Consider the following 25546-nt stretch of genomic DNA (forward strand, 5'->3'; position numbering starts at 1 on the left):
TTCTAGAGGCTTTGTGAACACGGTGAAGTTCCAGAATGCACCCTGGATTTCTTCAAGCTAGCAATCGACAGATAGACGTTACAACATGTTATAGTTGCACCTTTAACACAGCCACCTTGACCAACCCGAGAGGGTTCTCGGCCTGACGCCTGTGATAGGGAACGAGGACGAGGACACGTACCTGACCCGTATCCCTTGCGCGCACTCAAAACGCCGTCTTTTGTCGTTTCAACCCCTCAATCAATTCTCCTTACATGACCGATTGCATCATATCTCATACATTAGGACGATATTCTCACATTTCTGATGAGCCTGCTTCCTCCATGTCCTGTCAAGGACTCAAGCGTCGAGACATGACGCATTGGAATGCGGGGCTTTTTTTTGGGTTTCCACTCTTGTCTCTCTTTTCGTGGTCATGCCATGAGCGCTTTTCTTCCGAGTGAACTTTGAATTGGGCTTTTCTGGAGGGATTGCTGGGCCTTCAAAGGCCTCGCATCTGTACTATACCTCTACGCCCCTTATAGATTCGTTGATACCTTACCATGTCTAGGTCTGCCTGAATGATGAAGTCGATGGGGCTGAGCCATTGCCAAAACGCCTGGAGGAACTACCAATTCCTCATCTTTTGTTCTCTTTTGAATGTTCGGATGGTAGAACATACACAACACGCAGTTAAGTACTTGTAGATGTTCGTCTAGGTAGTGATGCATCTTGAACATGTTAGAACTCGATTGAGAATGAAACCAATCATATAGTTATAGCGTAAATTGATCCAAATACATTCAATTAACCATATTCCATGTTTTAAACCCCAAAATTCATCTGAATCAACAATGGAATTGTGGGTGAAGCTGAACGAGGGCCCTCCACCAACCACAGCAATCTTCCTCGGGCATCCGGCCAGCTCCCCAACATCTCTTCTCCTTCTTTTCCTCTCCCCTTCTGATCCTCCCTTTGACTTTTTCCTCACCTCTCTTTTTTTTATTTCTTTGGCTTTCTGCATTCTTATGGTGAATTCAACTCTCGGTTAGCGTCGAAGACACTCTCGGAGCGCAACACTAACTCACCTCCAGCCATCTCGATCCCTTTGGACCCGGATCATCCTTTCCATCTTTTACTTCTCACCTGACGCACTTCGTGCCAGACCATCCTTGTGAATTTGCCGTGTTTTTGAGCATTTGACGACTATAGAAAAGGACTAGTTGTTTTTTTTCTTTCGTTCAAATCGATCAACTCGACTGCTTTGGGATACCCGCAGATCGTCAAACGTCCCGCGAAAACGGTGAGATTATCGTCAAAGACCCTTGACACTGCACAGCGGTGCTTGCATTTGGAAAGCATCGGGTTAGGTACGAAACAACCTCACGATCCATTTCGACTTTGTGGAATTGCTTTGTCAACCCCTCCCACTTTGCGACCCCCCCCCCCCCCCCCCCCCCAACAACAACAACAACACACACATTTCGAACACCAACTAATTTCGACTTCTGTTTCTAGGGTGCTCTCAACCCTTCGCTCTATTCTTATTCCATGATTCCTGCCCCACAATCTTGAACGACAAAGCTACATTTTAATTTCTGACTTTGCTCCGTTTTGGCATTCACGCGGAGATCACATTCTGGAAGATCTTCGGGGACCGCCTTGCTGCAGGCGTAAAGTGTTAATCCATAATTTTGCCGGTTTCGCGACCTGACGGCCAGATGAATTTCAATTACATCCCAACCACCCAGCCCATGTCGGGTACCTCGACGGGACGCAGCTCTCCCAGTGAACTGACCGGGTCTGGGAACCCAAGAATGCCGTTTGGACCTTCTCCAGGGTCCATTGGCAGTTCGAGGCCGGGGGCTGGCTCCCCTTCTCATGATTTGGCATCACGTCTGTACTCGAAGCGGTAGGTTTGCTTTCAGTGGGATACGCAACTGCATCAAGTGGCTGACACTTTAATTTTTTTTCACAGAGCCCGTGAAATTCAAGCGCAAGAAGGCATTTCTCCCAGTATTTGGGGCCCTCCGACTAGCGGCCATTCAACCCCGCTTCGCGAGAATATTCCCGAATCGCCGAGTCAAGATAGCTTTCCCGATCTGATTACTACCACCAACGGCTCGATGGACAGCCCTGGCCGCCGCGCCCGCGCTGGAACGGTTCCATCACGTTTCCCTCCATTGGGCACACTGAATGAGATGGATTTTCAGCAGCCTTATATGCCACAAACTTCACGGCCAACACCCTCAACTAGTCCTTTTAGGCCCCCCGGCGTTTCCGGCATAGATGCAGGTTCAAAGGTTGTGAGTGCAACTGGTGTGCCCAACCCAGCATCGCTATCTCGCCTTCGAGCTGGCTCCATGCCGCAAAGAAGTAACTTCTTGGGAGGGGGCGGCCCCTTCGGTCCATCACTGTTTTCAACCAACTGGTCGACGAGTCGTGAGAGGGCTACAACATTAACCAGCATTCGGTCTTCGGAAGGGCCGACTTCGCCTAGCCACTCTTCTTTCTCGAGAGATGGACTTGCGGACACCGATGTGAAGACCTTGGATTACTTGGGCCTTGCTGAGACCCCTCAACAGGGAATGGCCTCTCTTACACGTCCCTCGATGGAAGTTTTGATGCAGCAGCAGCAACAGCAAGCTTCGGCGCTGCCGCCACTCCTGGCTGAGCTGGCGATGATGAAGAACAATAATCGATTCCGATCATACTCTGTCAATGCTAAGGAGAAGTACGCGGACGACGAGGATCTTGAGTATGAGAGCCGCTACTCCCAACTTCCTTCAGGCACCTTGACGCCAACCGCCGCTGCAACTGCCGCGCAACTTGCCGCCACACAGGCCCAGATTCACCAGCATAATCTTGCTGTCCAGGCTTTTGCCAGCCATGCATCTGTCAGCAGACCCCGGGCGCGAACTGCTGGCATTTTAGAAGCACCTCCTCAGCGATCATCCATCCGCAACTACCTCGCCACACCTTCCCGCCTTGATAACAGCTTCAGTGCTGCCGACCTGCAGATTCCCGAGAATGGTGAGTATGACGAGTTGTCCGAGGCAGTTCAACTGATGCATCTTGGCGGCAACGGTATTCCCGTGATGGGTAGCCGACAGGCCGGTGAGATGGCGGATGAGAACAACCAGGATGGCCCTACCCGGGCACTTTGGATTGGTAGCATTCCTGTATCCACAACTGTCACGTCACTAGAGGCCATCTTTGGCATATATGGAAAGATTGAGTCAACCCGTGTTCTAACTCACAAGAACTGTGGGTTTGTCAACTTTGATCGCCTTGACAGCGCTGTGCAAGCCAAGTCGCTGCTCAATGGCAAGGAGATTTTCCCAGGCGCAGGCCCCGTAAGAATTGGTTATGCCAAGGTTCCTGGTGCATCGGCCACTGGTACTCCTGGTGCAAATGGCATCCAATCGTCTCCAACTCCTGACCAAAACTTCAGATCAAGTCTCGCAGCAGCAGATGGGGCAAATCAAGCAGACAACGCCCATATCATCCCTCAGGTTCCCGCTCTGGCTGATCTGTTGCCTGAGATGGTGCAAATTGTGCAAGAATTCGGCGCAACTGAAAATGACTTGAAGAACATCACGACAAGTATTCAAACTTCCATTGCGTTCCAAGCCTTCGAGGATGAAATCCCATCGGTCCAGGAAACGAGCCAGTCCCGGATGTTCGACGCCCCTCGTCTCCGTGACATTCGGAAGCGCATTGACAATGGCGCCTGTTCGATCCAAGAGATTGAGGAGACTGCCGAGGCCATGCTTCCTGAGGTTGCAGAGCTCGCGTCCGATTATTTGGGCAACACAGTGGTTCAGAAACTGTTCGAATTCTGCTCTGAATCCACCAAGGAGCAGATGCTGTCTCACATTGCACCCCATCTTTCTGAAATTGGTGTTCACAAGAACGGTACTTGGGCTGCGCAGAAGATCATTGATGTCGCGAAGACTCCTGGGCAGATGCAGTTGATTGTTGATGCTCTCCGCCCATACACTGTTCCTCTTTTCTTGGATCAGTATGGAAACTACGTTTTGCAGTGCTGCCTGCGATTTGCCAGCCCCTTCAACAGCTTCATCTTTGAGTCTATGCTCAACCGAATGTGGGAAATCGCCCAAGGACGTTTCGGCGCCCGAGCAATGCGAGCTTGTCTCGAAAGCCACCATGCCACCAAGGATCAGCAGCGGATGCTTGCATCTGCCATTGCTCTCCACAGTGTGCAGCTGGCTACTAATGCCAACGGAGCTCTTTTGCTCACTTGGTTCCTTGATACGTGCACATTCCCTCGCCGCCGAACAGTGTTGGCTCCGAGACTCGTGCCTCACCTTGTTCACCTCTGCACGCACAAGGTTGCCTACTTGACTGTCCTCAAGGTGATCAACCAGCGTAACGAGCCAGATGCTCGGGACATAGTTCTTAAGGCACTCTTCTTCAGCCCCGGCGATGAAATTTTGGAGAAGATCCTGAGTGATCAGACATCTGGTGCAACTCTGATCTTCAAGGTCTTGACTACTCCGTTCTTTGACGAGTCAATGCGGACTGAGGTCGTGAAGAACGTGTCCAAGGTTCTCACGAAGCTCAAAGCTTCCCCAAGCCAAGGCTATAAGCGTCTAATGGATGAAGTGGGCCTCTCTTCACGAGGTAACGGGCGGGAGCATCACCATGGACGTGAGCACTCCACCCCGGAGAAATCGCAACACCGGCAATCCTCTCGTCACGGGAGCACAGGTTATCCGGCCCAGCCGTCCATGGACAGACAATACAATGGGCAGTTTGCTCCCAACACGTTTGGACAGAACCCTGACAACCGTCCGATCTCCGCTGACCAGTCCAACCCTCCGTCCCTTGATCTATACTCGAGCAACGGGCTCGGAAACCACTTGACCGGTCTTGCCGGTGCAGGCGGATACAGCCAGGAACCTCTGAGTCACCAGCAGCTGCAATACCAAGCCTTCCTTGCCGCACAGGCTCGTGGCGTTTCCACGGGCTACCCTGGCATTCCGGGCGCCAGCTACGGCTACTCAACTGGCTCCCCTGCTGTGGACAGCTTACGATCTATGCAACCGCAGCAGGTTCCCTCGCTGTCCACCGGGCCGGGCCAGATGCTTTCCCAGAACAACTACCAACAGTTCAGCCCCGTTGGCAACCCTGCCCAGATGTATCAATATCCTCTGCAATACTACCCCCAGGCACAGCCTGTGCAGGGGCAATCGGGCGGAGGCCGACGTGGACGGGTGAGTTCATTCTCGGATCGGCCCTAAACCGTGTGCTGCGGCAAAACTAACGTACATGCCTTGCGCCTAGCCTTGATCCCATCTTCGCGTATGATTTATAATCGATCTACCTTACCATCTACATGTATAAATTTTCTCGACCATCACTTCTTCTTTTTTTTCTCATTTTTGAAATTTTTCATGGAGACCAAGCGGGTTTATCTAGCTACGTGTTGTGATTTCACTGTCCTATCTCTTTGCCCTGATCGGACGCTGGATCGCCGGCAGGGGTAAATCGGACCCGGGAGAGGAACTGGATGCATGGGGATTCGGTGGTGAAAAAAAGTCTTGTGTCTCTTCTGGGTGGAGGCCCAGTTTTGTATCTTCTTCAGCGTTTTGAATGACCTTTTACCTTGTGATCGTTATGATGGAGCTTTTTCTCTTCTGTCTATTGTTTTAAGATCGAGATTTTGGCTGCCTAGTGGAAGCATAGTGAATTGATGCAGATGTGAAAAGATACGATGTCATGGTGAATGTAAATAATTTGAATCTAGTCGAATTGAGAAGAATCAACTTTATCAAAATCCCTCCAATGTTGAATTTATCTGAGGCCGAGTTCTGAAACCTCCACACCTACCCGGTGCAACCCGCTCACTTTCACCATCACCAACTAGGGAAAGAGAAATTCAGAGATGAGCAATACTAGCCAAGAGGAGACTGCAATTCTCTTCCAGGACACAAAAACATACCTTTTAGACATCCCGCATTCAATCGCCCTCGCGCAAGAAGGGAGGCCAGCAACACACCAACAACCATCCCCAGAATCAAGTTCAGGAACACAAAAAGGCCATTGCAGGAAGATCCTGAACCTACTTTCATGCTCACCTATCAAAGAACCGTACCCTTCTACTGAGCCTAAAACGCCAGCTGCTCTTGCTAAGGTCCTCAACAAGATTCCAATCTCCGAGAAGCGGTTCCACTCGGAACTGATCCTGCCACTCGTGAGGGATTCCCTCGAAACTATCAAGGCTGGGTATTCCCATGATCGCCGATGGTGTAAGGCTCGAGCGGTGCCTATTGGGTCTGAATCTCATTTTACCACAGCATCGAAGCAGCATACACGGAAGCGGCGGAGGGGAAACGAATACGTGCCCCTAGAGTCTGCGCTGGATGGCCATGTTTCAACTGAAAATGAACCACCAACGATTCTATCGACTACCTCGTTGAATAACTTCGAGTCTTTATCAGATCTTGCCATTGTCAAGAATCCATCACCAGAGCACGCAATCCTCAGGGTTGAAAACTGGTACGGTAGTGAATTGATTTCTCATTCGTGTGAATATGTCGTTCCACCTGAGTCAAGCTTTGTGCTTTGTACACTACCTCTATTTCAAGCCCAAGCCGACCGGCCATCTGTATCCAATGGATATCCTATTCCCGGTCTGCCTCAGTACCGGAAATTCAATCTCATCCTCATGGACCCGCCCTGGCCAAACAAATCCGTGCGACGCAGCGGGCATTACCCAACACATCAATATTCTGAGATGGATGTGCTTACCGAAGGGTTACGAGATATACTCTGCATCCACTCACATGACCCGACAACAAAGCAGGGGCTACGTTCATCTGAATCCCACTCGGACCCCATCCAAAGCGAGCAGTCTATAGCTGCTATATGGATCACGAATGCGGACAAAGCCCGACGAGCAGCATACGAGGCCTTGAGCGGCGCAGGCTTTTGGATCTGCGAGGAATGGATCTGGGTCAAGACTACATGGGACGGACAACCGATCTCTGCACTGGACGGGCTCTGGCGAAAACCATATGAGATCCTTGTCATTGGCCGCAAGGGTAGCCACAATTCCAACCTCAGTGCTATTGGCAACGCCAAAAATGCACCACCCCTGTCTCAAATGGATGATCTGACGCGGATGAGTGAGGCCATTACCACGAGACGAGTTATCGCTGCGGTTCCGGACTTGCATTCTCGTAAACCGAATCTGAAATCGATTCTTGAGAATGTGTTTTTCACGGAGACTGGTCAACTCCAGAGTTATTCTGCCCTCGAGGTTTTTGCGCGCAACTTGACAGCTGGCTGGTGGGCTGCTGGCAATGAGGTCCTCCGGTTCAATGAACGGGAGTGCTGGGTCGATCTTGGGAGTACAAAGAATACAGACATGCATGAATATGCATGACTGTCCAAGTCGGGTTTTAGAGTCGGTCAGAAGCGTTACGTTAATCGGTGACCTCCTATGCTGTCAACAAGCGGGGGCTACCTATTGACTCAGCACTTGTGTATACGTGGTGATACATACTTGGTGCATGTTGTATATGATGTATGGTGCATTATATATACATAGAGGAGGTCCTATCCCGGGCGAACACACCGCATGCTTATTCCCCCCGGAGTCCCTTTCATCCCGATGAGTGAACAGCGCGGAAATCCTGCTGCGCTGACAAATTTCATCTTTTTAATTGGAATTGCAACTGTAACCTCGAGCGACTCAACTGCAGTGATGAACAGACATCTTAATTTCTATTAAAAATCTCTTGGGAAACGTGGGAAAAACCCTCTATCGCTTAAATTAACCCCGCGTGACCCCCAAACCCGCCGAAGGAATTCAGCCTCATCGAGTGGACAGAAGTTTCCAACGGTTCTGTCTAAGATCTTCCGGAAATGGCTAAGGATCAAGAAAATGGTGAAATTGATCCAGGGGTCAACGACAATTCGGAACGTCCAAAAAGTTTCAACAGCACCTTCCAAGAAGTTCTCTTCGTCTTAACTGCCACGATGGCCATTGGCCAGCAGTCGTTCTTCCAGGGCTGTATTGTGGGAGTGACTGCATCCATTGGCAGGGATTTACATATGAATTCCGCTGAAATCACCTGGATCAATGCCGGTGCTTCGTACGTTCTCCCCATATTTTTCTAAGCTTCCCCAGTTTTTATATGCAACTTTGATCGATGCTTTTCCCACACTCACCATACAACAAACATCAAATATCAAATATCAAAGAACCATGAACCACTAACCATGCAATCAACATAAACAGCCTTACTAGCGGCGCCTTCCTTCTCACCTTCGGAAAGCTAGCCGACATGTTCGGACGCAAAGTGCTCTTCATCATCGGCATGGGCGGTTTCACCATCTCATTACTCATCGTCGGCTTTGCAAAAAACGCCCTCTACATGGATATATTCTCTGGAGTTCTAGGTTTATTCGCAGCCGCCGTCGTTCCACCCGCGGTCGGCACTCTAGGCGCAACTTACGAGAAGCCCTCAAAGCGAAAGAACCTTGCCTTTGCCTGCTTCAGCGCGGGAAACCCGCTGGGGTTTGTCGGTGGCATGATCATTTCCGGTGTCGCGGCGCATTTGTATAACTGGCGCGCTTCATTCTGGGCCCTTGCGGTTGTCTATGCCATCTTTACCATTTTGACCGTCTGGACGGTGCCCACTGATGGGTTTACTAGGACGCCTTTGAGTGTTCAGGCTTTGAAGCAATTAGATCTTCTTGGGATGATCTTGATTGTTGTTGGGTTTGCGTTATTCTCGAGTTCGCTTTCGTATGTTTTCCCTTGTGAACCGGATAATTTCTTGGGATTTCCGCTGACTACTCAAGTAGTCTCGCTGCAGATGCTCCAGATGGCTGGAAAACGGAATACGTTCTTGCTCTGCTTCTTGTGGGCTTTTTCCTTCTCGTTGCATTTCTATACTGGCAATCCGTTGCTACAAACCCTCTGATGCCTCTTTGGGTCTGGCAAGATCGTAACTTCTCCCTTGTGTGTATGCCCCCTTTCCAAGGAGATTTAGGCCAAAACTAACTGTTCAGCTCATCGGAGCCTGCTGCCTTGGCTTCATGGGGTTCTCTGCCGTCAGTTTCTTCCTCTCCCTCTACCTTCAAAACTTAAAACATTTGTCTGCCCTTGAAATCACCGTCCAGCTACTCCCAATGGTTGTCAACGGGGTGCTGGTCAACGTCGTCTGCGGTCTGGTCCTGCACCGCGTAAGCAACAAAATCCTAACCGGCATCGGAGCACTGGCGTATACAGCCTCGTTCCTTATCCTGAGCTTCATGAAGCAAGAAGCTACCTATTGGGCATTTATCTTCCCAGCGCTAGTTCTTGTAGTTGTTGGTGCTGACATCCAATTCAACGTCACAAATGTACGCTCAGCTCCATGCCCTGTCCATTCCTTGTCTTTGAGGGGTATTGATTAACTTCATCTAGATGTACGTGATGTCTACCCTCCCACCATCCCAGCAATCCGTTGCCGGCGGTATATTCAACACTGTCATCAAGTTGTGTAACAACCTGGGCGTTGGCATTGCCACTTCTGTGGAGAGCTCAGTCGCCCTTCGTATGACCACCTCCACGCCTGCGATTCGGCCTTACCTCTCGGTCTATTGGTTTGCGGCTGCCGCTTCGGGCGTGTCTCTGCTTTTGGTGCCGTTCTTAACAATTGGTAAACAGGGCAATAACGTTCCGTCAAACGATCGGTTGATTTCCGAGGAGGCTGGTGGGAAGACAGCTGTTACTGTTAATGCCGATTCTGGGATGTCTTCTACTTTTGATATCACGGAGCATGAGAAGAGGTAGCCTACTGAGCTGGTCTATTCAGTATCGAAGAGGGTCGACATTGGGATTGAAGAGCAAAATGGGGGCGATATCTAGAGACACTAGATCTCCCTGGGCATGTATATACATACATCGCATCCCAGAATATCCTGCCTACTCTTTCATCGGGATGCCAGGCACAGAAACATCATTAAACGTACTTATCAACCCACTACTGCCTCAAAGCACAGCTTGAGAAAGACATACTGTCTATCCGAATACCAGATCCAGAAATACCCCGAACCCCCCTAATCAAACAACGGCCCCAAACTCACCAAACTAAACCTCAAATCCGGATTCCCTCCCTGCGCCTCCATCTTCAAAAACCTCCTCACCCCCAACTCCAACGCAGCCTCACTAAGCGCATCCTCCCCGTCCTCCAAAACACCTCTAGCCAAAGGCCCCTTCCTTCTCCCATCCAACTCCCAAAGGGTCCCATCAACCCCCCGAACAAAAGCAACGAAATGCAAATCGACATTATCTTCCGCCGCCGGCGCAGCCGTATCCCCCAGCTTCGCCGCATCAGCATGCGCACTCTCCAGCGCCTTACTATCGTAAAGCAGATCCGCCCGTTGGATCGGCTCTAGTCCTTCCGCTTCGCGAAGCAACGTATCCAAATTCGAGCCGGCGACGACATGTTTCCGGGCCTCGCCGTTTGAAACTGCATGCAGCAGCCCGATCAGCCCGCATGCGTTCCGTATAGTTTGCTTGAACCACATTACAGGCTCCGAGGGCCCGGAGCCCGTGTAGGTTGGTTTAGAGGCGTCTTCGATTTCGCGCGAGGCTTCGTAGGTTTGTGAGACGGGGAAGACGAGGAGGAGGGCTTGGGAGGGGCGGGGGACAAAGGCAAGGAGATCGGGTTCGTCGATGGAGAATACATCGGTGAAGCCAAATGTTGGGGCGAGGCCGAGTTGGTGTACTAGGTGTGACATGACTTCTGGGTTATTTTCTGGGGGTGAGGGGTTAGTTTGGGATTCGAGGCCATTTTGGGGGCGGGGGTTTTGAGGTGAGGGCAAACCTAATGGCACGAAGGCCTTTTGCGTCGCTGGAACATCGACGTGTGCCATTGTATGCGGGCTTGGTGATTCTTGTTTATGATTGTGTTGTTCGCATGTCTTTAGGATAAGGTAAGGGCTGGGAGGGGGGAAGGATTGCGGGGTCCGTTAGCTTCCACGATTTCTAGTAGAAAATGGGGACCTTTCGATCTTAATTACTTTAATGGAGCTTTGACAGTTTGTTGGACATAGTGGACTTCTCTCCTTGTAATTTTTTTGGGGATCTAGACATCATTAACAAGATGATAGGGTCATAAATCTTTATGTACAAAATATGTACAACTTATCTGCATCGGGTTATACTTTCCCAAAGAGTTGGATTGGCCCGAGAAGCCTGAAAAACAAGGCTACCATTTCAGGCGAGTATTTTGCCCTGTTTGCACACACCACGTTCCATATCGACAGCAACAGATTCAGCTTTCTTGGGACAGTTCTGCACTTCCCATCTAGCAGGATTAAGATCATTCCTCCAACAAGGATCATGCTAATCACCGCTGAGAACCACTCAAAAGTGGATACCGAGAAAGACATTGTTTCCAGGAAACTAGTGCCGTTAGCGTCAGATTGTCAAATCGCCACTTTGCCTCTAAATCGGCCACTCCTTCCGCAAACGTCGAGTCTCCGCCAGCAGTGACTGGATTGGCACACTGATGTCCCGTGGGACCCCTGTCAATTTCCGGGCTCATTAAAAATGGGAAACGGGGCTAGATCAAATGAAGCTACGGAGAACACCCCCCCCCCCCCCCCCCCCATTGACCCAACGACATGGTAGCTTTTGCAACTCTCTGCCGAGAACTTCCCAGACTGGCTACTGAAAATCTAGTGGAATTCCTTATACCGGAATCTCCGGGTCTTGTCTCATTGCCACATGTTTGTGCTCGGCAGTTCTAATCCTCTACTATATGTTGCTAATTAATGCATAGAAGATCATATCCTTCTTTCACACTCAACGTGGAATGAATTCCAGCTACCTTTGTTCAACCCTATTTTATACTCTGACCATAATCATGAGGCGTGCTATGTCATCGATTGTCTCAAGGTTGGCTTAGCGTTCTTTTCTTCGACTAAAACTCCCATTTTTGGCCAGCCCATTTGGCCAGCCTAAGGGCGAAACGGCTCCAGTTCTTTCCTGTTTGCCCCTGTATTTTTGTAGCTTTTTGCGGGTCGTGACAGGAGAACTTTTTTTATTAAGAATCTTTCTCCCCCACATATATGAATTCTTCCCGGCATGACATGTACTAGGCGATATGACCGACGAACACCAACGAAAAACGGCGGTTCAGACTATCGCCGCGGTCTTTCTGCCGATCGCCACCATCACAGTGATGCTGCGCATCTATGTGCGCGGGTGGATCGTAAAGGCATTTGGATGGGATGATGGAGCTATGGTAATTGCACTGGTAAGTTCAATCTGGAACCCCGAAAGGGCTTTGTAGAGTCACAAGATCTTACAGATCCAATTTGCTGCAGCTATTTTACGCCATGTTCTGCGGAACCATGATCGGAGGCACGCTCTATGGCACAGGCTACAAGTTCGAACACCTCCCCGTCGAAAATCGTCGCATCGCAATGAAGTACTGGTGGCTCTGCGAGATCGCCTATTGCTTTGCCTCCGTTGGATGCAAGATTTCCATCTGCATCTTCTTAATGCGCATCACCGTCAAACGCATTCATATCTGGATCCTCTATGTCATCATGGTCTTGACCGTCATAGCAGGCCTGATTTTCATGTTCCTCATGCTCCTCCAGTGCAGGCCACTGGAATACTTCTGGACTCGGGTGGCCGAGGATCCGGCTATCACAGGAAAATGTATGGATGTGAAGATCATAGTTATGATGACCTACATTTACAGCTCATTTGCCGCACTGTGTGATTTCACCGTCGGCTCGTTGCCCGTCTTCCTCGTCCACAAACTTCACATGAAGCGCCAGACCAAGATCGCTGTCGTGGGCATCTTAAGCATGGCCTGCATGTATGTTTCCTCGTCTTGAGTTTCCGGACTCCTTCCAGATCACTGACAAGATTCCATAGTGCTTCGGCGGCCGTGATCGTCCGTTTCCCCTTCGTCAAAACATTCTATGACCCCGATTTCCTCTGTATGTTCCTGCTCCCTCCCCGCATGGTCGACCAACAGTTGAGCAAAATATTAACCAAATCCCTTCATTCTAGACGCAACCTATCAAATTGCCGTTTGGTCTAACATCGAAGCAGGCCTCGGTATTACCGCCGGTAGTCTCGCAACGCTCCGACCCCTCCTCCGCGCCTGGACCGGCTCTAATTCAGACCCATACTACTCCTCTAGACTTCCGGGCGGACGCTCAAGGTCTGCCTCGCGCCCATTGGGCGGTGGTGAAAATGGTCCCTTTCCGTTAAGCTCGCTGGACAGTAGCGTGCAGTCTCGCCTGAGACCGGATAAGCTTGCGGTCACTGTCACAACTATCCAAAGCCAGCGCCAGAGGGACACTGACGATGCCTATAGCACGAGCCCGAGTAGCAGCGAGGAGAGGTTGACTATTGATCGGCCTTCGCCTCGGTTGCCAGATGTTGGGTTGGGGATTCATCGCACATTTGAGGTTACGCAAATTTCATCGGAAAGGGACGATTCAGAAAGGAAAGTTGTCAGGGAACATGTATAATTGATCAACGTTACATTATGAACAGGTTTTTTTTTTTTAAAAAAAAAAAACCCCTGTAAATTTCATCATTTACTGTTTCGTTCTTTTCTGGGTCTGCACAGTGCAACACTTCCTAGCAAGCGGGCATCATAGTTGTGGATAGGGGTGCAACTTGATAATTATGACGAATGGGTTGTATTCGATTCATTCAGTCATTAAAATGTCTGGCCCATGTGCATCTGAAATGACCTATAACAACTCCCCTCTATCGACTAGGATGCTTTCCCTGCTTTAACGGCTCGAAAATCTCCGTCCACAGCTCATGAGCTTCACCCAGGAAATATGTCAAATCAACATCGGCCAGACTAGCGTCCCCATCTCCAGACAAAGTCTCAAGCTGGGAGATCAAGTTCTCCAGTCCAAAAGCCTTACCCGTTGCCTGGGTTGCACCAGCTTCCAGCATAACATGAACAACGTGGATGTGGAAATGGTAGTACGTCGGTTGATCTGCGAGATTCAAAGTCAGCAAAACACCATCCAATGTTCAATGGAACGATATCCAGCGCAGTACAATCCCCCAACCACTCACAATGAACATAAAGCTTGATCTGATCTTCCTCCAAAGCAGGATACATAGAAACCGTAGCCTCAAGCACCCTCTTTCTCAAATACTTCAACCAAGGCACAAAGCTCTTCTTCAGATCCCTCAAACTCCAAATATCCCTCCTCTGCACCAAGGCCAACAAATGCAGGGACCCCACACTCTTCCGATCCCAATTCAAGTCAGGCAACATCAAAAACCCATCTTGCGGCCCGTGTCCCTCATCCCGTAGAATCACATCCTCCTGCTCAGTCCTACCCTCGAGAATATTAAACACCCAGTTCAGTCGTCCTTCCTCGCGTTTCGCTTGCATGTACGGCCGCACGTGCGTGCGGTATATCTCCGCCGTCTCTGTTACCATGCGCAGCTGCTGGTCGGAGTACTTTTTGATGTGCTGCGCTGTGCAGGGCCAGATGAGGTTGAGTTTGAGGTCTTGGTGAGGGTTGGTGGACGCTTCGGCTGGTGTTGGGTCACTGTTGCCGCTTGAGGAGGCCAGGTACCACCGGTAGATGTCGTTGTCACCCAAGTTGTTGATTCGAGAGATTGCTGAGTGGAAGGCTTGGAGTACCGCGAGGGATTCGGTTGCGAAGGCGGCTCGCTCGGCTGTTAAGATGCCTTGCGTGTTGTCAATTGTGCCTAGGAGGGCGATTCGTCGGCCGTTTTGGTCTAGAGGGGCTTTTTTTAGTCTCTTGGTTGCGGGGGTGGAGTGGATGAGTCGGACCTTGTTTGAGGAGCTTGCTCACTTGGAATTTGGTGATTAGTGCCTCTGGGGCGAGCTTGTCAGTGTCTAGGGAGTCGACCATGATTGGGAGGCTTTCAATGTTGGATTGTAGGGAAGTTCAAGAGGTTTTGTACGATTCATTCATCTTTGTCGGGTGGGGCGGTCAGGCTTATCGGTTTGGTGTAGATCTATAAGAGGGGCAATGCGAAAATTCATCTGCTTAGACTCGATCTATATCATATAGTAGGGTTGCTTTGATATTCTGATACATGGAGCCCTACGTATATCCATTGAGCGCATTGAACTGAGAATAATTCCTCTCAAGCCTTCGTCAACACTTGGTTCGGATTTGGTGAAGGTTGTAAGCAGACCCCAGTACTCAGTTCCAAGCAGAAGCAATGATGCATCACAGAATAATGCTCAGATGCAATTGATAGATAGCATAGAATCTACAATGATTTCTCCATCAACTCCATCCTAACCAAACCAGTCTCTCTCAAGCAGCTGATTCCTTTCCATTCGCCGCTGATGTTGGAGTTGTATGCATCTAATAGACGATCAGAAAAGAATCAAGGCAACCCAACGACCTAGATAAACCATGATTTAAAGGGGAACAGAACATACCGCGTCCGCAAACTGCAGCCACTCCTCCACCCCCTTGACAAAAGTGTCGTCTGCTGCAGGAAGAGCCTCATGTCCCCATACGACAAACTCATCAAACGTCCCCTGCATTTCCATAATCTTCACTGGTTCCTCAGGCTCAGCCTCTGCTTCCTCGGCGCCGCCATCGTCTGCCCGTTGGGTTGCAGGTAACACACGGTCTGTGTGTGTTGCGATGACACCTATACATGTTCAACGGTGTATAGTCAGCCTATTGTGATTCAAATGCCGTTGATGCATTTTGGGGAGCTCATTTGGACGTTTTCTCGTACCTCGATAGCCATCAGGAAGGGCGACGCGCCGACCTCGGAGTTTGCGTCCGCGAAAATGTGCCGTTTGTGTATTATCTGGAGATCAAAGAGATGTTAGTTCTTGTTTGTACATTAGTCTAGCTAGATCTCACTGCCATGTATACCTTTCTCGTCTTTCACTGTCCAATACCGGTCCCACGAGTTAATTGGACCATCGTGGTGAATACGGCATGGGAGGATATTTGGCATGAGTTGCCCAGTCGAGTCTTTCTTTTTGGACAGTGAGATCGCTTTTGAGCAGGGCCGGATAGCGTACATGCCGGGCATTGTGTCGGCTGCTCTTCGTAGAGAATGGATCTGTTGAGCTGAGGGCTGGCGGGGCACTAATAGTGTAATTCAGGATATTTGCCGGAATCAATTGGTTGCCAGTTTATCTTGTGTCGTTGAGATTGTCTTGGAGGTCTGAAATGGGAGAGGTAGTGCCTGGCTTCTGCGGTGTTGAGTAGTTGCGCTGTTTCTTGCAAAAGATTGAAGGTGAGGCGCGACGCGTTCTCCCGTTATCCGCGTTAAGTGGAAATTCGAAGGATATCGACGAGGACTATAAAAACTTACTCTGCGATCTCTGCGATCTCGGCAAGTGAAATGTAGATATTTCAGTGCAGGTGAAACAGTAGAAAAATAATTAAAGTCTTCTAAATTCTCATAGAAATGTAATACAATTGACACTGACCAGGGGGTATACATGTACAGAGTATCTAAGCATGTCTCTTCGAAAGCTATATCAAATTTTCAACCACATCAGCGCTTGCGTGTGGTCTTCTTCTTCTTCTTCTTTTTTTTCTGGCCCTCGCCCTTCTCCCTAGTGTCGGCTAACATCCGAGCGGGCCATTTCTTCAAATGCTCCCGCTCAAACGCATCCTTCTCCCGACGATACAAAGCCATCGTAGCCCGAGCATCTTCCACACTAGAATGCGCTCCTTCCTGGATTTTGATTCCCAAGAATTCCTCAGCCAACATCTTCAAACGGGGTGATCCACCGCCCGCGATCCTTCGATACGGTGGGTGCTTGCTCGTGTCTCGAATGTCGCGCTTGGGATGGCTGAGAAGGAGAGCATCTAAATCGTTGCTGACAGCGTGGCCGACGAGAATGCGGTCCTTCATGATTTCTGCAATTTCCTTTTGGACGTGTTCAAGGGTTCGTGCCTCCACCATGTGCTTTGGAGCAATCCCGCTCACATGCGTGCGCCAGTCGGTGACCATCTCCTTGGGGCGCACGTAGGAATCGTATATTTGGTCGCCGTTGAAGTTTACGACGCTGACGCGGGCAAGTGCAGAGTCGTTGTCGGGGTTTGGTCCGACACCCACCATTTCACAATCCATGGCGACATATTTCCCTAATTCGGCACTGGAGATGGATGGTTAGTAGCTGAAAGTGAGAGGACAGCCCAAATAGCATGGTTGTACGATCTGATCTGCACTCTGGCACTTACCTTGATGAACGGCCTTCATTTTCCTTGTAACGCGAACTCGTCTCGATCTTTGGAGCGGGTGCATCGGCTGAATCGCCAGTCTCGTTTTTATCAGACATCCTCTTGCGCTTGAATGTTGGTTTGGCGTCTTGGTTATATGGCTTTTGCTTCTCTGTCAACTTGCGTTTCTTCACGATGCCATCTCCAGATTCGCAGTCGGAGGGCTTGCGCTTGATCGTAGGATCTTTCTTGAATGTCGCCTGCAGCTTCTTCCAATTACTGGAAAGCGCTGTCTTGTCCATTCTGTGTTCTGTTGGTGAGAGGGAAGATGGGCAAGATTAAGATTAAAAGAAAAAGCGATAAGCAAGTAAATTTTCGGGACCCACTTTTATTTTGGGGTTGATAGTTGACCAGGCAATATTTGGGTGGTGTTGGAGGTACTCACAATTTATATACGATAGATACGATTATTTCTAACAGAGTGCTTGCTTTGCGTCGCTTTTATGTGCTTGAAAAATGTGATGAAACCTGATCCTATATATCATCTAACCTTAGGACCACATTATATGTCCAGATAACAAAATGCACGCGCTTTTAGAGGGAATATGCAGAATCATTCGTACCCAGTCTTGAAATCCTTCGCAGCCCACTTCTCCGTGATCTGTCGTCTGGCCTTGCGTGCCTGGGTGATTGGTGTGCGGGACTCGAGCTTACCCTGAACGATCAGTGTTCGGAATCGATCATCCAAGAGATTGCCTTCCGGCTTTAAGAGACGTAGAGAATCCTGCAGCTCATCGGGAAGCACCAGCTCCAACGGCTTCTCGGGTACACTAAATGATCTTGTTAGTTGCAACAGAGGTATATGAAGATGAACAAAAACGTACGCTCTCTTGCCACCAAAGGTCTTCCTGCGGAGGGCAGTGTCATCACCATCTTCAGAATCATCCGCATCCGACTGATTCTGGCGCTCGAGCTCCCGTTGCTTGACTTCCTCGGCAATCTTGAGAATGTGCTGGGCCTGTTCATCTCTCTTTACCCTCGCTGCCTCCCACTTCGCTTTCCCCTCGGCCGCCTTGCGTCGGATGACCTTGTTACGCTGTGTCTTGGACTTTCTCTCGGGGCGCTTCTTGTTCAGCCACTCGGGCTTCTCGTACTCGCTTTCGAAGCCCTCCCAGGCACTCTCATCATCCGACTTCACCTCGCCGTTGTCGTTCTGGGCCTCCTCAATAAGACGCTGCTTCTCAGCTTCCTTGGCCTCTTCGGCCAGCCGCAGTTTCTCGGCCTCGACCGCCTTAGCACCATGTGTCTCCAATAGTTTGTCCCACTCTTCAAAGACAGGGTTGTAACTGGTTCCGGCGTGTGGCATCTGGACGGAGGGAATCGGTTTTCCATTGGCAGCAAGCGAGATTGGGGCTTGTTTTAATGTGACCGGCTCAACCTTGGGCTTGGGCTTCTGCAGGAAATCAAAGCGAGGGTCGTCGTACGTGGTCGTGGGTTCGGCATCTTCCGCCCACGGATCGTAGAACTCATTTTCGGTCTTCTTACCCAGAGGGTTTCCTTCCTTTGCTACTTGCTTCAGGCGGAGATATTCCTTTTTGCTAACCCAGTCGCTCTTGGGCTTCTTCGTCTTCGGCTCAATGACTCCATCGGTGACGTTAGGGTTTAAGCGCTTGCGGCCATCCAGGGCGGGAATCATCGACCGCTGGGCAAGGATCTCGTCTGACTTGAGGGGCTTCTTTTGCTTTTTGGCGAAAGACTTGCGCACATCTTCGTTACCGACAGTATCGAGTACGAAAAGTTCATCGGAAGGCTTTTCGGAGATAAGACCACTATCAGAGACAAGAGTTAGAATCTCAATTCACAAGTAAAGAGCCAAAAAAAAGAAGAGCAAAGATGGGCCTACCCTGTGATCTCGGCGTCCTTCAGATCGCGCAAACCCTCCTGCACGGCGGTGATATCGACATTCTTGCGCCACGCCTTCTTGCCCTTACGGGAAGTTTGCTTAAATTGCTGCGGGGCATTCACTGAGGCCGACATCGTGGAAAATCAACTGAGACAGACAGTCGACGGTGACAGTACGAAAATATTGGCTTATCTTTTTTTCTGGTCCAAAAAAAATTCTGGATCTGCTTATCTCAGCACGCGCGGGGGCGGTGATCGCGGCTACTACGTTTACCGCGCTTGGTTGCGAACTCGCTTTTCTTCCGCTACAAGCTGTCATCACTTACGGCGCGTGAACTCCCTGTACGCCAGTGTGTTGTCATTTTCCATCTTTCTGGTGGTACCCTTGATCTTTCACTATCGCTTTTCGAAGGCTTGACACTGCGCTTAGCGCGATCGCACGCCATGCCTGTCGTCAAAGGAGGTGTCTGGTAAGTGCCACTGTTGGAACCCGCCCAAGAGCTTTCGTCGCTAACATACTTTTAGGACCAACATTGAGGATGAAGTGCTTCGGGCAGCTGTACGTTGTTTTCGACCCACTGGAATCTCCCTGGCCAACATTTGATGGGACAAAAACTGATTCGATCATAGGTATCCAAATATGGTCTCAACCAGTGGGCTCGAGTCTCCTCCCTGCTGGCACGGAAAACACCTAAGCAATGCAAGGCGCGCTGGATTGAATGGTTGGACCCTGGTATTCGCAAAGTCGAGTGGTCGCGGGAAGAGGATGAGAAACTGCTCCACCTTGCGAAGCTGATGCCCACGCAATGGCGCACAATTGCTCCTATCGTCGGGCGCACTGCCACACAATGTCTTGAACGCTATCAGAAACTTCTGGATGAAGCCGAATCTCGCGAAAATGACGAGCTTGGTCTGGGAGGACCTGGTGAGGAGAGCGCCGCCCCCAGTGCGGACGATGTCCGCCGCTTACGGTACGCGAATTTTGCTCAAGATCATGACGTTTATGTTGCTGATACCTTTTAGACCCGGTGAACTCGATCCCGACCCTGAGTCCAAGCCTGCCCGCCCCGACACAATCGATCTGGATGAAGACGAGAAAGAAATGCTGAGCGAAGCGCGTGCCCGTCTCGCCAACACACAGGGTAAAAAGGCCAAGCGAAAGGCGCGAGAGCGGCAATTAGAGGAGTCACGTCGACTGGCTGTTCTCCAGAAGCGTCGCGAACTCAAGAATGCTGGTATCAACGTAAAGGTTGTAACGCGGAAGCCCGGTCAGATGGATTACAATGCAGACATTCCATTTGAAAAGCCAGCTGCTCCTGGGTTCTACGATACGATTGAAGAGAAGGAACAGAATGAACGCCAACGAGAGGCATTTGATCCTCGGAAGCAGCAACTTGCAAATAAGAGAAAGGGTGATCAAGACGATGATGCGGAGCGCAAGAAACGCAAGAACGATAAAAGTAGCACCTCGGCCGCCTCAGCTGCAGCTGCACGAGCAGGTCAAATGCAGAAGATTCGCGAGGCTGAACAGAGCAGCAAGCGTCGGGGACTGAACTTGCCAGCACCGCAGGTCAGCGAAAGCGAAATGGAAGATATTATCAAGATGGGAATGGCTGGTGATAAAGCCAGTCGAATAAGTTCCGATGAAACAAGCACTCGGGAACTCCTTGGAAATTACTCGGCTATCGTTGGAGGAACTCCTATCAGAACCCCGCGAGCCGCCCCCGAAGAGGATCGCATCGCCAACGAGATCAAGAACATTCGGGCTTTGACTGAAACTCAGTCTTCCCTTCTGGGTGGGGATAATACACCTCTCTATGAGGGCAGCTCATCAACTGGATTTGATGGGATTGCTCCTCGGCGGCAAGCGATTGTCACCCCCAACCCCATGGCCACACCATTCCGCCAGGCGAATGGCATGGGTGCAACTCCTATGCTTGGCGGTGTTGGGGCCGGTGCTACGCCCTTGCGTACTCCTCGAGACCATCTAGCTCTCAATCGGGAGGGAGAGGGTGGCCAGCTTATTGGCAGCACACCCCGAGACGTAAAAATGCACGAGAACTTTACTCGCCAACAGATGCGGAGCAAGCTGGCCTCGCTTCCCAAGCCCAAAGAATCCCAATGGGACTTTGAGACTCCGTCTGAGTCTGCTGAGCCTACCATATCTGCGGACACCAGTGAAGAGGATGCGTCCGAGCGTGATCGCCGTAACAACGAGGCACGGGAGAAGGCCGCCAAGGCTGAATTCAAGCGTCAATCACAAGTTTACCAGCGAGGCCTACCCCGTCCCGCCGTTCTAGATCTGAATGATTTGTTGCAACGTGCCTCTAAGATCACTGACACCATCGAAGGCCAGATTGCCAACGAAGCTGCCATCCTGATTGCACATGACTCTCGCAAATTCCCCGTCTCCGATGCGCAGGTCAAGGGCCGAGCACCAAAGTTAAGCCAGTTGGACGACCAGTTTTTGGACGCAGCACGAGCTTCTATTGCCGCTGAGATTGCTTCCACCGAAACACAGCAATCAGAATGGCAAGAAAAATTCGACGACGGCTGGTCGTCAGCTCGCGCTAAGTCTCTGCCCGGTCTTGAAATTTACGAGGACGACGAGCAGGATCCTTTCCAACAAGAACAACGCATGAATTCAGCGTTCGAAACTATTCAAACATCCCTCTTTGCTACCGCTGAGCACGGAAACAAGCTTGAGAAGAAGTTGTCTTTGCACTACGGCGGATACCAGAACCGTGCCAAGACGCTGCGGTCAAAAATCTTGGAGGCAGGGGCTGCTTTACCTGCCGCTGAAAATGAGCTGGACGCTTTCCGTACACTCCAGATCTCTGAGGAGTCGGCTCTGACCCGGAGACTTGAGAAACTCCGTGAAGCAGTGTCGTTTGTTATGCGGCGTGAACGAGAGGCTCAGGATTTGTACAAGAGCCGAAAGGATGAGCTTGATGAACTTCTTGCTGGCACAGGAACGGTCAATGGATGGCACTAGGTAGTTTGCTTTTTTTTTTCTGTTCTGCGTCATGACCACAATATCTTGCTCTTCTGTACAATTACTACCTCAGTCTAATTTGACGTACCGTACGCGGTCATTTCTAGAAGATATCCCTGACTTTACGAAGTTTTGGTGTGCTAGAAGCAGTTTGATGAAGATTTGGTATTAATTTAGCTGCTTGCTCGGTTGATAGCATTCGACATGGCAACGGCCCAGTGCCTCTCCAGCATCGTTTCCATGAAATAGTGTCTTGTTTCTTAGATCCTTTTGGAAAATAGCAAACTACACAAAAAGTTCAAAGTTAAGATCCATATTAAAAAATGCAATCCAGCATTACTAATCGTACTTACGGATGCCATATTAAACTTCGGGCTTTGGGCCATCTGAATCTGCAACTTCAAGCTTTGGAACGTTGACTTTCTCCTCTTCATAGATCCCAACGAACCGCTTATCGTATTTGGCAAGATTGTCCCGTTCCGCTGCCGACAGAACAGGATAATACTTGGCATATTGCAAGGTAGGCAGAGCCTCCAGGATGCGTATGAAAAGCGCCGTCGAATGATCACCAGTAACACTCAGATCATCCACTGTAACCAAGTGTCTGAAGTAGGCATTGACCTTGTGAGCATTGACCTCAAAGAACTCACGAAGCGTGCCGCGGTTCGCATAAACATGAAGGGAGAAAGGGATGTCGCGGAACTGCTCGCAGAGATCCATAATGGTCATCTTATCAGTCGTCCAGCCATCCCAGCCGTGTAGGACAAAGATGCATTCGGTCTTGGACGCGCGTGCTTCCTCGAGAGCCATTCCCAGATACTTGCCGACTCGACTGACGGATGGGATTCGGCTATGGGCGGGTTGGATGATTGTCTGCATCTTGTGGGGACGGAGACCCAGGAGACCGAATCTCTTGCGGTGCTCGGCGACGGTGATTATAAGCAGTGAGCGTAGGTATTCGTGCATTTGGTTGTTGTCAACTTTCGCCTTTGGGTAGTTGTGGTCAGTCAGGTTTGAGGCTCGGGCAATGAAGACCACCACTGGGCCAAGGGGGGTGCGCGAAGAAGACAGGCTTAGTTTGGATGGGGAGTCTTGGGTGGTGTTGTCATCGACAGGGGGTGGACGAGGTTTGTCCGGCGATTGCTTAATTTGAAGCATGGCTGAGGGCGATGAAATGAGCAAAGGGTGAGGTGAAAGAGATGAAGAATGATGGATGATGGAATGGAAGGGTAAAACGAGGAAAAATACCTGAACAAGCGCAGAGTCGGTATGATGGTTTGTTTACAATTACGATCCGATGGTGCATGAATGCCTATACCCAGGTGGGCAAGTACGTCCAGAGGAAGGAGCGACTTCTTGAGGATTACATGGACCTTGCAAGGAAGCTGGGATAGCTGGGAATCTGAGAAAATATTGTAAACATACATGTCGATTGGTGACATCCGTTGGAAACGACTATAGAAAAGTGACAATATGATACCGATATGAGCCCATTTCATGGCAGTTTACCGCTTCTTGATACTGACATCAATCTTTCCAATGCCCCAGGCAGCGACAAAGACTGTGAGCAGACCCGCGAAGATTGTGAAAGGCTTGCGCAGGGCATCGATTTTGGTGTAATCGTACGTGACCTAGTGGCGAATCAGCATAACTGCGAGATGAACAAACGACAATAAAGACCAATACTTACCACGAACTTGGAGTCACGCGCTTCGTCGGTCAGACTGTCAACCTCCAGGGTCAAGGTGGTCCGGCCTAGAGTATCCATGTAAGTCCTGAGAGAGCTCACGTGAGCGTGAATGTGATTCGCGCCAGGAAGGCCATTGCTATTAGTTCCCTCAAGAATCTCGAAGCGGACATTGTGAGAACCTTCGGGGAGAACAACGCGAACAATCACACGCTCATACTGAATACCCTCAGCCATCTTAGGGCCCTCAATAAGCGGGGCCTTGAGGACATAAGAGTCAGAGTCGACGCCCGCAGCATGACGCAGGAACGAAGCAAGGTCATTGTTCCATCCAATACGGAAGCTGTAGTTCCAGCCTCCGAAGATCGGGTAACGGGGCTTCAACTCCAAGCTACCCGCGCTCTTACCAACACTCGGACGGTAGCGGCTGGTCGAGACATTGCCGATGTCGTCAATAAAGTACGGATCGACAGAGCCAGGCAGAAGCGGATATGTCAGCTCGCGAACGGCCGAAGTAGGCGCTTTCTGGTAGTTTGCGAAGGTCCATTCGACACGCGAGAACTGGTTGGTCAGCTTCGAGCAGTTATTGCGCAGCCAGTACCGTTCCTCGGTTGCAAGGTTGCCGCCCCAGTGCGAGACTTCCAAGTCACGCTCCAAAAGGTTTACGGTGATTATGGGCTTAGTGAACTCGTAGCGGACGGTGACTGGGTACTCGGTGCCAGGGACCACCTTGGCCGTGTTATACGGACCGTAGGTGTATGTGGCACCCTTGCGCTCGGGGTCCGAGCCGGACTTGAGACCATCAGTTGTTGTGTAATCCGGCACATTGGTGCTGGGGAATTTCAATTTGGTCTTCTGTGTCTCCGTCGTGTAGGCAGATGGCATGTAAGCGGAGAAGGAGTAGGTGAGGTATTGCTTGTCCGCCTGTCCAATGGTCGCGGGAAGCGGGCTGAGAGAGGAAAGCACCGAGTACGAGATTCCAAGAGTAATCTGCGACTTCGGGGCCAAAGGCTCGGGGAGGTGAATGACAAAGTACTGGTTGCCGCTGTTTCAATAGATGTTAGAATTGGTGTCACGGTGTATATCCCTCGCTCACTACAAGGCTAGACCCCTGGCATGGCCATTGGCCTCCCAATTGATACTCACTCAGATGATACAGCTTCAGTGTAGTCCACATCGAAGCGTCCCTTCTCGGGGGCCTTCTTATCCCTCACTTCGAAGCCCCCAATACGGTCAAACACTTCGGCAGGGAAGGGGATGTAGTAGTCGTTCTGAGGCTTCTTATCGACATTCTCCACAACTACATTGATTGTTTCCCGCACATAGCTCTTTTCAAGATTGGTGTTCCGAACCAGATTTGTGTTTTTGAAAACCTGCGGGGGTTTGAAGCCGGACGGAAGATCCAATCGATTGGGCGTAGTAAGGTTGGTTGCGGCGCACAGGCTGGGCGCGAGCAGCGCGAGCACCGTGGCGGTGAAAAACCTCATTCTGAGTACCTGGAGGACACGATTTCTCCAAGGTGCCAAAGGTTCAAGAATCCAAGATGGGATTGTGTCTGGTCGATGAACCTTGGAAAGCTTGCGAGGCTGATGATACGTGGTCCCCATTGTATAATTAGGGTCGCCGAAGCGGCCACATCGCGCACTCCGGCTTATCGCTGATAAGGGTCTACAACATAGTTGATCTCGGAAGCTTCTCCTCATCTCTCCTCATCCCGCATCTTTACTTCTTGCATACTTGAATCGCAGGTTCTAATTGGCTATAGGCACATCTGAATG

At 50.3% G+C, this 25546-nt stretch overlaps 13 protein-coding genes across 13 annotated transcripts; 6 read left to right on the forward strand and 7 right to left on the reverse strand.

Annotated features, from left to right (window-relative positions):
- Positions 1-833: 833 nt before the first annotated feature.
- Positions 834-1534, forward strand: Pdw03_0527 (uncharacterized protein; the record flags this gene model as incomplete). Its single annotated transcript, XM_066099632.1, has 4 exons — positions 834-1010; positions 1074-1137; positions 1319-1349; positions 1498-1534. The coding sequence occupies 4 exons, from the start codon at positions 834-836 to the stop codon at positions 1532-1534; spliced, it is 309 nt and encodes a 102-aa protein (XP_065957359.1).
- A 199-nt stretch (positions 1535-1733) lies between these two features.
- Pdw03_0528 (RNA binding protein Jsn1, putative) lies at positions 1734-5295 on the forward strand (the record flags this gene model as incomplete). Its single annotated transcript, XM_014675106.1, has 3 exons — positions 1734-1891; positions 1958-5219; positions 5290-5295. 3 exons carry the CDS (start codon positions 1734-1736, stop codon positions 5293-5295), a joined length of 3426 nt encoding a protein of 1141 aa, XP_014530592.1.
- Positions 5296-5890: 595 nt separating this feature from the next.
- On the forward strand, positions 5891-7393 carry Pdw03_0529 (MT-A70 family; the record flags this gene model as incomplete). The annotated part of the gene is made up of 1 exon (XM_014675108.1): positions 5891-7393. The coding sequence occupies one exon, from the start codon at positions 5891-5893 to the stop codon at positions 7391-7393; it is 1503 nt and encodes a 500-aa protein (XP_014530594.1).
- Positions 7394-7875: 482 nt separating this feature from the next.
- On the forward strand, positions 7876-9793 carry Pdw03_0530 (Major facilitator superfamily domain, general substrate transporter; the record flags this gene model as incomplete). Its single annotated transcript, XM_014675109.1, has 5 exons — positions 7876-8105; positions 8252-8761; positions 8821-8977; positions 9028-9360; positions 9425-9793. The coding sequence occupies 5 exons, from the start codon at positions 7876-7878 to the stop codon at positions 9791-9793; spliced, it is 1599 nt and encodes a 532-aa protein (XP_014530595.1).
- Positions 9794-10059: 266 nt separating this feature from the next.
- Positions 10060-11220, reverse strand: Pdw03_0531 (Ubiquitin Carboxy-terminal hydrolase L3; the record flags this gene model as incomplete). The annotated part of the gene is made up of 4 exons (XM_066099633.1): positions 10060-10760; positions 10830-10945; positions 11026-11090; positions 11218-11220. The coding sequence occupies 4 exons, from the start codon at positions 11218-11220 to the stop codon at positions 10060-10062; spliced, it is 885 nt and encodes a 294-aa protein (XP_065957360.1).
- An 893-nt stretch (positions 11221-12113) lies between these two features.
- On the forward strand, positions 12114-13503 carry Pdw03_0532 (putative integral membrane protein; the record flags this gene model as incomplete). Its single annotated transcript, XM_014675111.2, has 4 exons — positions 12114-12266; positions 12337-12839; positions 12899-12963; positions 13037-13503. 4 exons carry the CDS (start codon positions 12114-12116, stop codon positions 13501-13503), a joined length of 1188 nt encoding a protein of 395 aa, XP_014530597.2.
- Positions 13504-13747: 244 nt separating this feature from the next.
- On the reverse strand, positions 13748-14886 carry Pdw03_0533 (MRNA decapping hydrolase, putative; the record flags this gene model as incomplete). Its single annotated transcript, XM_014675112.1, has 3 exons — positions 13748-13989; positions 14072-14749; positions 14805-14886. 3 exons carry the CDS (start codon positions 14884-14886, stop codon positions 13748-13750), a joined length of 1002 nt encoding a protein of 333 aa, XP_014530598.1.
- A 414-nt stretch (positions 14887-15300) lies between these two features.
- Pdw03_0534 (Ribonuclease H2, subunit C) lies at positions 15301-16042 on the reverse strand (the record flags this gene model as incomplete). Its single annotated transcript, XM_014675113.1, has 4 exons — positions 15301-15351; positions 15429-15646; positions 15737-15811; positions 15880-16042. The coding sequence occupies 4 exons, from the start codon at positions 16040-16042 to the stop codon at positions 15301-15303; spliced, it is 507 nt and encodes a 168-aa protein (XP_014530599.1).
- A 471-nt stretch (positions 16043-16513) lies between these two features.
- Positions 16514-17486, reverse strand: Pdw03_0535 (RNA exonuclease 4; the record flags this gene model as incomplete). Its single annotated transcript, XM_014675114.2, has 2 exons — positions 16514-17120; positions 17206-17486. 2 exons carry the CDS (start codon positions 17484-17486, stop codon positions 16514-16516), a joined length of 888 nt encoding a protein of 295 aa, XP_014530600.2.
- Positions 17487-17797: 311 nt separating this feature from the next.
- Positions 17798-19221, reverse strand: Pdw03_0536 (tumor suppressor protein Gltscr2; the record flags this gene model as incomplete). The annotated part of the gene is made up of 3 exons (XM_014675115.1): positions 17798-18014; positions 18069-19013; positions 19088-19221. 3 exons carry the CDS (start codon positions 19219-19221, stop codon positions 17798-17800), a joined length of 1296 nt encoding a protein of 431 aa, XP_014530601.1.
- Positions 19222-19530: 309 nt separating this feature from the next.
- Pdw03_0537 (Pre-mRNA-splicing factor cef1) lies at positions 19531-22081 on the forward strand (the record flags this gene model as incomplete). Its single annotated transcript, XM_014675116.1, has 4 exons — positions 19531-19556; positions 19612-19645; positions 19717-20057; positions 20110-22081. 4 exons carry the CDS (start codon positions 19531-19533, stop codon positions 22079-22081), a joined length of 2373 nt encoding a protein of 790 aa, XP_014530602.1.
- A 363-nt stretch (positions 22082-22444) lies between these two features.
- Positions 22445-23239, reverse strand: Pdw03_0538 (Ribophorin I; the record flags this gene model as incomplete). The annotated part of the gene is made up of 1 exon (XM_014675117.1): positions 22445-23239. One exon carries the CDS (start codon positions 23237-23239, stop codon positions 22445-22447), a length of 795 nt encoding a protein of 264 aa, XP_014530603.1.
- Positions 23240-23586: 347 nt separating this feature from the next.
- On the reverse strand, positions 23587-25255 carry Pdw03_0539 (Oligosaccharyl transferase subunit (Alpha), putative; the record flags this gene model as incomplete). The annotated part of the gene is made up of 3 exons (XM_014675118.1): positions 23587-23712; positions 23772-24813; positions 24915-25255. 3 exons carry the CDS (start codon positions 25253-25255, stop codon positions 23587-23589), a joined length of 1509 nt encoding a protein of 502 aa, XP_014530604.1.
- Positions 25256-25546: the final 291 nt, after the last annotated feature.

The sequence above is a fragment of the Penicillium digitatum genome, chromosome 4, assembly GCF_016767815.1.
Source record: "Penicillium digitatum chromosome 4, complete sequence".
In the NCBI taxonomy this organism is placed as follows: domain Eukaryota; kingdom Fungi; phylum Ascomycota; class Eurotiomycetes; order Eurotiales; family Aspergillaceae; genus Penicillium; species Penicillium digitatum.